Genomic DNA, 10634 nt, shown 5'->3' on the forward strand with positions numbered 1-10634 from the left:
CTGTTTGCATTCCCCCCCAAATAGTCTGTCAGAGACACAATTCAGTTCATAATTAGATGGAGGAAAAGTTTCTAATTGTGTGGAGAGCAGAAGCTAAAATGCAATTGCCTGGAAATGGTTTTTCCTTTCACTAAATTATCAAAGGTTCTATTTTGCGTCAAGAAAAAGAAATTATGGGGAAAAAACATCTTTATGTTAAATCCATTTCGCTTTTAATTGGAGTCACATCTTGTTTCCGGCTGCACAAAGCTCACTGCAGGATCAGAAACCCAGGTCCCAGCAATTAATTTAGATTAGACTCTTAATTATCAATCAATCAACTAAATAATGACTGACTTCATTTCAGATGGTTAAAAATTAACTTGCGTGCAGTAATTGAGTAATTAACTCAATACTGGTTCACCTGAGTTTGCTAATTAAAACTTAAATATGACTTGGTTCCTTCTCTCAAGAGGCGTGAGGAGGGTTTTGTGGCTGATTCTTCTGTGTGTTTACATGGATTCATGGTCACTTTTATGAATTCCATATGAGAGATGTTCAGGCTCAGATGTTGAAACATCTTCACTGGGGAGGTAAACACAAACAAATCTCTGTATCTTGTTCTAGTGTATTGTAGTATTTCAGTTAGACTTTGAAACAGCAAAATAAAAAATACATATTTTGAAACTTCCTATTGAATTATCCCCCTGTTCAGAAGCCTGTAACTAAAGAGATTACTTGTCTGTCATCATAACTAGTAAATGATTGGTGGTTAAAGAAACAATCAAACTAGCAGCTTTGTTCAGTGCTGTATAAATAAAGTGGCACTTGAGCTAAATGCTATAATCATATGCCGACATACAGATGCAAACAGCTGCAATATATTCCAATTAGCGCTGAAAACACAAGGAAAGCTCATCCTGCGTTATTACTTTGCAGGTATTTCATCGTAAACCAAAGCACTGGATGAGTTTTAATTTTGAGATCATGGGCGACATTAATTATGCTCTATGCTTGGAGGCTGGAGAATAAATGATATTAAACCCTGCTTGAAGCTGAATGATTCCTCCAGGTGACATAATTTGTTTGATGCTGCTTGTATCATATTGGGTTTTTCTGTGTCCTAGTAGCATCATAAGCATCGGCTCAGGACAAACCTGATTTCTTTCAGGCATCGAGTCAGTAAAGTCATGTGTTTTCACTTGAAGAGTGGCTGCTATTTTGACCATACAGCACGAATACAATGGTACATTAAAGGTAGAGGACCTCAACTCAACGGCTCAGTCATCGCAGTGTTTTGTCTTTTAAGTGTAGGTTTGGTTGTGTTGTCTGCAATGAGAAGTGAGGGAGGGGAGAGGGGCTGCAGGCAACGCAGGCCGAACCGTGGCCTGCGTGCGAGTCGCCCATCTTATTATCAAGTTAATTAAAGCTAGCATCTGACAATGTCACTCGTGCCCAGTAAAAAAGGAGGAGGAAGGAAGAAAAGCGAATTTAAATGCTGCGGTCTCTTAGGACCTCATGTCAAGGGCTGCTTTTCATCGAGCGCTGCATGTGTTTGGCTCGCACGGCAACTGGGAAGGGTGAGGGAGGGGGAGGCCGGGAGGAGGGGGGGGGGGGGGGGGCTTTTATAAGCAAATGACAAGAAGGCATTGTATTTTGATGTCCAAAAATGGCGTCAGGAAAATAAATATACATCAGAAAGAGCAACAAAGAAATGAAAAGGGAGCGGAGAGAGCGCAGACGTGGCGACATCAAAAGTGGCTCTCAAGCCGTTCAAAGTTGTGCTAAGATTGAGAACGGGGGTTTAGAAGAGCGGCGAGGAGCAGCCAACATTAAAGAGCCCATTTAAAAGCTAGACATTGAAATGCAGAAAGCCTGCGCGCGTGTGGACTCAGGGTCAAGTAACGGAGGGATTATATGGTTCTTCATAATAATATTAATTAAACAATTTACATGCTAATAAGGTAACAATTATCGCAGCTTCTGGTGAAAGATTCAGGTTATTACAACACGCCAATCCCAGGGCTACGGGTCACCGGCAGAACAGCAGAGAGAAATCTCAACTCAAATTAACATTCTGTCAGCTCCCGAAATTGGATAAATAAAGTCGAATTAATTCACAGTAATGGAAGAGGGAGGGGGGGGGCACTTATTCAGCCAGCTCTGATTACCGTTCAGTATTCACCGGCACGCGGGTGGCTTTCTGTCAAGAAATTTAACACAAAATGAAGCAGTCACCACCTTGGGCAAGATCTGGCCCCTGCCGCAGCGTTTACAATTTATATGTAGAATCTCTCTCTCTGCGTCGCTTCACCACAGACGTCTACCTGGACTCCCACTTGCTTCTGGCCTCTGCCTTGAGTGTGAATTTCAAACCTTTCATTATACAATTCAGTCCAATTAGACGAGACCCTCGACTTCACAAAATAAGTTGAATTTTTTTCAAACAGAGATTAACATATTTCTGAAGTGTTCTACATGTTAAAAGCAAGAACACAGAAAATGTTGATCTTAGCCTCCATAAAATCTCTGAAGATGTAACATATTGTGCAGACACTGACTGTAGTGATCTGCAGCATCATAAGGTCAAACTTTTAATCTGCCAATGAGTGTGTGTTCTATACAGTTCCCAATGTCTTAGTTGCTTGAAAAGGCCACTTCAGTTAGCTGCCATTGTTAAATGCATTGCAGTGCATTCTGGGTAATGGTGTCAGATTGTTGCACCACTTTTGTACAAATTAACAGATTGTGTGGTGCTGTGAAAGAGTTAATGTTAGAGTGTAACATTACCCTGAATGTGATGTAAAAGAATGGTGGCTCAGAAGAACCAGCAAACGCCAGCGCGTCCACACACTGACCAAAAACTACACTCATCTGTGTAATTCAGCCATTAAATGCTTTATTAAATAAAAAGATAAAATATATATATTTTTTTCTTGTCATTTCCTTTATAAACTAACTAAATCTAATAACAGCATATGGCGTAAGACAGGCTGATCTTCGTTTAGCCGTATAAATAACAGTATAAATAAAACAAGCAGAATTCAAGTGACCTCTAGAATATGTGTAACCTGTGAGAAGCCTTTTATAATTTGCCAAACTCGCAGATCACCATGTTTGGATTTATGTATGTTGATGATTTTACTGTAATGATGCAGACAAGTCTTAAGTAATATATGCTTAAAAAAGGAGATTTGTTTTTTTTCAGTCTGGTAAGAGCTTACTTTTCCCTGATTCATGTCTATCACATGTTTGTGTGTTCTACATAACCTGACCATCACAAGCCTCAAAGGATTTCTGCTCAAGCTAAACCCTTGTGGCTGAACTAATGCAAAAAGCCCCCGATAATGTCCTATAGCACTAGATGGAGTCTGCATGCGTGAGCCACGAGTCCACATCGGTGCAAGCGGTTCAGGAGCAAAATCAAAACAATGGTAGGACGTGGATAGTGTGTGTGCAGAGAAGGAGGCCACCCAGGAGATGGAGGGAGGCTTGTAGTTTAAAATGTGATGTGACAGCTCAGGAAAAGAGGGAGGATAAAGGTGCTGCGATTGGATCAATGTGGCCCCGAACGTCCCTGTAAAACAGGATGCAGGAGTGTGAACACACATACAAACACTGAGAGAGAGAGAGGGGGGGGGGGGGGGGGGAGAGGAGGGGGGAGAGGAAGAGGGAGAGAGGAGGTTGGTTGACCTGGGGGAAGAGGAGGAGCGGGGAGGAAGGGATGGAGAGCAGGAGAAGGAGGGAGAGAGGAGAGAGAGGGGGAGACGAGAGAGAGGGAGGAGAGGAGAGAGAGAGAGAGGAGGAGGAGAGAGAGAGGAGAGACGGAGGAGAGAGAGAGAGAGAGAGAGAAAGAAAGAGAGAGAGAGGGAGAGGGAGAGAAAGAGAGAGAGAGGGAAAGGGAGAGAGAGAGAGGGAGGGAGAGAGAGAGAGAGAACGAGGGAGGGAGAGAGAGAGAGAAAGAAAGAGAAAGAGAGAGAGAGATCCCCTTATAAAATCAGTGTTTACAAAGATTTCCAGAACTAGTAGTGAATATTGCTTCATGTTGGGAGTCCTCATCTTTAGCCAAACCGATGCTTTGATGAATGTTTAACCTCTGCACCACGTTTTCACACTTTGCACATTATTAGTTATAAATGTTACAATAGCTTTAATAAGGTTATGAGTTTCTCCAGTGCTAATAAACTGCTATCTAAAGTCAGTCACCTGCAGCAAATATGAAGTTCATAAATAAAGCTTTGCTGCAGCTCATTCTCTGAATATTAGTGGAACTGGGGGTTCACAAATTAAAAAGCCATTAAAACAACAACCCAGTGATAGATCTGATCAGGCGACATTTGCTCTTTTGCTTCATTGTTTTCCAGTTGTGTCTCTGCACCGCTTGCTTTTGTCCTGTGTGTATTTGTGGTAGTTTTGCGTGTCTTGGTGGACATTTTGTCATGGCTGGATGTTGTTGTGTCCCGTTGTGCACCATGTGCGCCTCTGTCTGACGCTTTGGGATCCTGGGTCTCCACCCATGGGTGCAGAGTGATTTTCCACAACCTGAAAAGTTGTTGACTTAGATCGACGACTAGCGAATATTGGAATTTTCCACTAATTACACCTTTTGTAAATGACATCAAATGACTTTTTACACGCAGGTTATTTAATATTTACTGGCGTTCGTCTTCAAATGACTAATATTTAAAGTCAATTCTTTCTCATTGTTTTGAGAATTAAAGGAGCGCGCCAGGTGTAATTAGCGATCGACCCAATAAGAGCCAAAAACGCGCTCCCTTTTTTCCTCGTGCTCTGCCTTCCGTTACTCCATTAACCGCGTCTGTGACGTCACGCGGCGATTAGCGTTTCTTATTGGTCCCGCGAGCAGATGGAGGAGTCCTAATGAGCTGGCTCGCGCGGAGCAGGAGGGTTGACATCTCGGCTGGACCGTGAACGCGAGATTCCTCGCAGAGCCCGGTTCCCGCAGCTGCTCCGCACACACCGCACGGCTGCCGCGGCTGCCGCTGGAGACGCGGCCGCCTGCCCGGGTTCCCTCCGCTCCCGCTCCCGCCTCCGCTTCTTCCGCTTCCTCCCTCCTCTCCGCTACTTTTGACTGCATGTTCAGCCACACTGCCTCCCTGTGCATCTTCACTTCGGCCCCGCCGCAGCCCGGGCGACCATGGACAGCCGGGTACTCGAGCATCCTCACGCGCAGTTCGGAGGCTCCTTGGGGGGGCTGGTGGGCTTCCCGTACCCGCTCGGTCCCCATCACCACCACCACCACCATCACCAGCACGTCTACGAACTGGCCGGCGGACACCAGCTGCAGTCCGCCGCCGCCGTGCCCTTCTCTATAGACGGATTACTTAACGGCGCGTGCTCGGCCTCGGTGGTCGGTTCCAACCCGCTCCTGTCGCCCGACAGCCAGCAGTTCAAACTCTCAGGTAGGCCCGGTTCGGTGTCGCCTCGTGTCTCATTAGAGGACAACGCTGCAGCCAGCAATAGGCGTAAATGAAATGTCTTATAATGGTGTGAGAAACGCAGTCTACGCTTAATGTTTGAGGGCGGATTATGAAAACGAAAATCTGAGCCGGACGAGAAAACATTGTTTAAAAGTTTTGAAATATTGTAACAAAATTAAAATTAAAAAATATCTGCAGCCTGTTTGTTATACTTTTATCCAACCTGATAAATGGACGCTGCTGAAATTACAACCGCTGAGCAATTTAAAATATTACTTTAAAACTACAAATTCCTTCAAAATCTTGGATAATGCTCAGAACTGGGCTAATGTGCTGACGAATATGCATGAAATTGACTTTATTTGAGCGCCTAGTATTTTGACGTTCACGAGCAACAGACGTATTTAAGAGTATGTGTGACAGCTGTGAATTTTGCACTGAACTGATGATTTACAAGCACATTCTACCATGACAGCCTTTGTAGAATGAACCTCTCTCTCCTCTCTCACTTTCACAAACACTAATAAACAATCACACACAAACACACACGCACGCGCGCTCCCTCGCTCTCTCTCTGTCACTCACACACACACACACACACACACACACACACACACACACACACACACACACACACACACACACACACTTGGACCGCTGCAGATTCTGGGGACCCGGATAAGGACAGTCCCGGTTGTAAACGGAGACGCACGAGGACGAATTTCACCGGGTGGCAGCTGGAGGAGCTGGAGAAGGCGTTCAATGAGAGTCACTACCCGGATGTGTTCATGCGGGAGGCGCTCGCGCTCAGGCTTGACCTCGTGGAGTCCAGGGTTCAGGTAAAGACACGGATAAATAAATCACATGAAACATAAATTAGCAAATTAGAACCAGATTTTCTTGCAGTCATTGCTCAGATTTATTTACAACAAATTTAATTGCACACCTACGTCACTGTCCACAAAATATGTTAGTACAAGAAAATGTCAGGCATTTGTTGTGTTTTGTTTGAAGAAGCCGGCCTCATACGGAGATAGCTATTTGTCAATTATCAAAGCATCAATAAAGGTCTCTTTTGAATTATGCATGGGGACGACCTATTGATTTATGGGTTAATAAAAACAAGCCTATTTACTGAGCGACGCAAGGGGTGAAAATACCGCTCTTCTAGTTCAGTTCTTTTAATATGCTATTATTTAAGACTCTGCATGGTTCATCTTGAGCTGTGTCATAATCTGAAATTAATTCACTGTTGTTTTATTGTTACAACATAACAGTATATTTCGATGTGCTATTTTTTAAGTAAAGCAATACTATTGTAGCATTTTGATATTTTAATTATTATAAATTAATAATAATAATAATAATAATAATAAAAGTGTTAATAGAATGGTATGTTATTTAAATGAGAAATGGTCTGAAGGTACTTAAACAATTATTTTAAGCGTTAATCAAAAATTCTTAATTTATTTAAAATTGACGTTTTTCACAGTAATAAAAGCAGAACAATAACTACTCGGTTTGCCTTTTATTGGCTATTGTCGTATCAGCCAATATATTAGCCATATTCTTGTGATTGTTCCGGTGTCCGTGTATTCAGTACTCCACTACATGCTTGACTGAATCGAGTCAAAGCGGGACAGAGGCAGAGCTCGTCGTTGCTGTTGTTTGGGGATTTCGCTCCTAAACCTCAGATTATTGTTCCCTCAAGCTGCTTAACGCCCCTTTATCGCCAGGTTTGCCTGGCAAAGATATAACCAACATTAACAATTCATAAGAAGCGCCATTGTCGCGCATGATGTTGGTGTCCCGTCTTTATTATGCAATTCTCGCGGATTCTCTGCATGGGCTGAACTCCTGACGTTATCAGCGCCGAACATGCGGCCTTGAGCGCGCCCCGAGGCCGAGCAGCGAGAGTCTCAGGCGGGGGAGGCCGCGTCCCTTGGCTCCGTCGGTGCAGGGGACGCGGAGGACTGGGTGTGGACGAATACCCAGAGCCGCTAGGGCTAATTTAGCTGTGTTACAATTAAGCGTAATTGGTGGAGTTGCCCATTACACCGTGCCAGTGTTAATCACTTTGGTAATTATCACTGGCACATCTGTGGATCTGCTGGTCCACCGCTGTGACCTATTAACCTAATGAAGCTACACTTTAGATGTTGAAAGCTGCAGTAAACAAAGAAACGTTGAGGCAGGGGATCATAGCTTCACTTGTTACACGGCTTTGTGGGTTTTTCCAGCAGTTGTTTGGATTTGTAGACAATCTGTTTTTTGTCCTTTTTGGTTTGATCAGGACTTTGACACACATTGTTTGTTAGGTTTGACATTGTCAGTGTAAAAATCTAATTTTGCAGCAATTTTTAAATGAATTTGGGGAGGTTTATGTGAAAGTAGACATATTATTTGATAAATTTAACATGCATAATGTATACATATAGAAAAATTATCCATAACAGCACATGAAGTTCCCTAACAAATTGTGGTTGTGGAAAAATAATATTATGGATTTGAAAAGCCTGTTGTTTCCTGTGGAGACATTGGCTTTTGCAGTGGTGCTGTTGACAAGATGTATCTGCTGTTGCAGTTTGAGTAGGTTTAACAAATATCCTGCTACGTAACATGTCTAATCTTTTCAATCCCGGCTCTTGCAGAACATTTATTCAAATTTTCCACAAAGCAGTCGCATATTTTTAATCGGCATTAATTGTATCAGAGTATTTAATCAGTAGAATTCCTCTGAGGCTCTGATATCTTGTAGTGCTGCAACAGCATTTTCATTAAGTGGCCAACTGAGAGCAACACACCTGCCAGAATAAATACACTTATAGATTCCATGTGTGTGTTTGTGTGTACAGGTTTGGTTCCAGAATCGACGCGCTAAATGGAGAAAGAAGGAGAACACAAAAAAGGGCCCTGGGCGGCCGGCTCACAACTCCCACCCGACCACGTGCAGCGGGGAGCCCATGGACCCCGAGGAGATCGCACGCAGGGAGCGCGAGCGCGCCGAGAAGAAGAAGCGGAAACAGGAGCGGAAGCTGCTGAAGTCGCAGAACAAACTCCTCCCAGGTGAGAGCTTCCACACGCCCGGCGGCTCCGAGAGCGACAGCGGCGTCTCCCAGTTCACGGACAGCGAGCAGCAGCCCTGCAGCGGCAACGGGACTATCCACATGGAGCTGCCAGCGGCCAAAGGCGCAGGGGGACACCAAACCGAATCCAGCTGTGACCAAACAAGACACAACTTCAGCCAACTACAGAATCATCCAAACCAAAGAACCGCCGGAGAGCCGGAGCAGGTTTCTCCAGGAAGCACACACGGCTCCGGTCCCGGAGGCCCGAGGGCGTCCGCCCTGCAGAAGAGGAACCCTTTCAGTGTGGAGAGCCTCCTCTCCGACTCCACGCCTCGACGGAAAGCTCCGCTGGACTTCCCCTCACTGCCCAGCGCAAGGACGCTGGTGGGGAAAGGTCACTTCCTGCTTTACCCCATTACCCATCAACCCTTGGGCTTTCTTGTGCCCCAAACAGCCCTGAAGACCGCACCGTGTCAGGACAACATCAACAGACTCGCCCTAGAACAGAGATGTGTGCCCAGTGAGGGGAGTCCCACTCCCTCTGACCTCTTTGTCACGAAGCCTCTAAAGTCGGACCTTAACGAGCATGACGAGCAGCACCACCACAATCACATTAGCAATAGAGTGGATGGAACAGACATGGAGGACGGCGCTGGCGGAAGGTTTCCGGGGTCCCCTCCACCGAGCGGCGCCGCTCTGTCCAGGCTCGTGTCCACACAGTCGCGAGGCGGCGGCGGCGGCGGCGACGAGAGGAGCCTGAAAGTTCAAGCGGAGGCGGCGGCCGACGGCTGCCAAGCCGCCGGGCTGTGTGCGAAGGAGGAGCGAGCGTCTCCAGACCTCGCCGAGTGTCTCAAGGCAAACACAGACTGTCAAGAAACACCCAGAACAGATGGAGAGGATGTCGATATGGACTAACACTTGCGAGGAGCAAACATAAACAAAGGACCAGGAACACTGCTCAGACTATTCAAACATTCCCAAAGCTCTGATGAGACATTTTAAAACATATCAGGAATCAGGAGACTTAATTCTCATCTATTTTTTAATCATCGAGTGTGATCAATCCAGATGGCTCCAGAAGCTGTGGCCGTCCTCATATTCAGGCTTTAGGCCTAAACATTTCTAGAAGAAGGATGTCCTCTCTCTTTTTTGGTGACCAACTTGTAAAAGAACCTAGGCTACAATAAACGTCTCACACAACAAAAATCCTCAGATATTGTAAAAACAAAAAAATGATATTTATATGTAAACATTTTGATAAATAAAGTAATTGTTTAAATTGAATTGCTGCGTCTGCAGGGCCATATTGAGAGGGGCGTGGGGGGGGGGGGGGGGGTGCCTCGTGGCAGAGCCCTGGATCGAGGCGGCTGGAGTTTTGTCGTGTTACAGCAGATGAATCCCCTTTTTCTCTCTGTGTAGTGAGCCGGAGCTGTGGCTCAAGTCCGTCTGGCTGTTTGTATTTATTGCTTTAACAAATTTATTCATTTGAAAGGCCGAGCTGGAATGAGGTTAGTGGCCGCGGGCTATAGGACCCTGCGCCTCCTGCTGAGTTTTGATATGAAAGTAATTATTTTCCCACTGGCTGCTGCGGGTCTCGAGGCAGTTTCTCCCCTCCTTTCAGCCCAAAGGGTTATTAGACATTACCGATTTCTAGTGATATAGAATCACATAAACTTCCTACAATAATAGAATTAGCATGAAAGGCAGGGGTGTCAAATTGAAATGGGAAAATAATAGCCTCGCCAGCTGCACCGCGTTTGTGTGTGCGTGAGTGTCAGCGTGCGTGAGTGAGCATAGTCTATAGAGCGCGAGGAGGCGGAGGATGAGATGGCGGTAGATTCGTGGGGCGGAATTTTCATGAGCTGCCTCGGTTGTCAGACGGCCCTTGTAGTCGGCTATATTAAGATAGATGTTCGATGATATCCCTCATTGTTCTGTCGCTTATATTGATGTTGCTGCGTTATCGCCCTATTGATCATGTGTCGCACATAATAGGACAGGCGCGCGCCCGCCAGCCTGCGCTTTTTTCCCCACAAAAGCGCCGGGGCCCCTCGTCATTTGTTCTAATAGGACTGCGAGTCCCTCAGGGGGGAGGAAGGGGGAGAGCAGATAAAGATACAGGGGAGGAACCGGGAGCGAGAGGAGG

At 45.5% G+C, this 10634-nt stretch overlaps 1 protein-coding gene across 1 annotated transcript; it reads left to right on the forward strand.

The window, feature by feature from the left end:
- Nucleotides 1–4853: 4853 nt before the first annotated feature.
- uncx4.1 (Unc4.1 homeobox (C. elegans)) lies at nt 4854–9772 on the forward strand. Its single transcript, XM_029161453.3, has 3 exons — nt 4854–5402; nt 6084–6259; nt 8276–9772. Exons 1-3 carry the CDS (start codon nt 5138–5140, stop codon nt 9401–9403), a joined length of 1569 nt encoding a protein of 522 aa, XP_029017286.1. The 5' UTR covers nt 4854–5137; the 3' UTR covers nt 9404–9772.
- Nucleotides 9773–10634: the final 862 nt, after the last annotated feature.

Source organism: Betta splendens, chromosome 1, assembly GCF_900634795.4.
Source record: "Betta splendens chromosome 1, fBetSpl5.4, whole genome shotgun sequence".
Taxonomy (NCBI): domain Eukaryota; kingdom Metazoa; phylum Chordata; class Actinopteri; order Anabantiformes; family Osphronemidae; genus Betta; species Betta splendens.

Coding starts and splice junctions, on each gene's coding strand:
- uncx4.1 (XM_029161453.3), top strand. CDS start 5,138: ATGGACAGCCGGGTACTCGAGCATCCTCACGCGCAGTTCGGAGGCTCC. Junction 5,403..6,083: donor CCAGCAGTTCAAACTCTCAG/GTAGGCCCGGTT, acceptor GGACCGCTGCAG/ATTCTGGGGACCCGGATAAG. Junction 6,260..8,275: donor TCGTGGAGTCCAGGGTTCAG/GTAAAGACACGG, acceptor TTGTGTGTACAG/GTTTGGTTCCAGAATCGACG.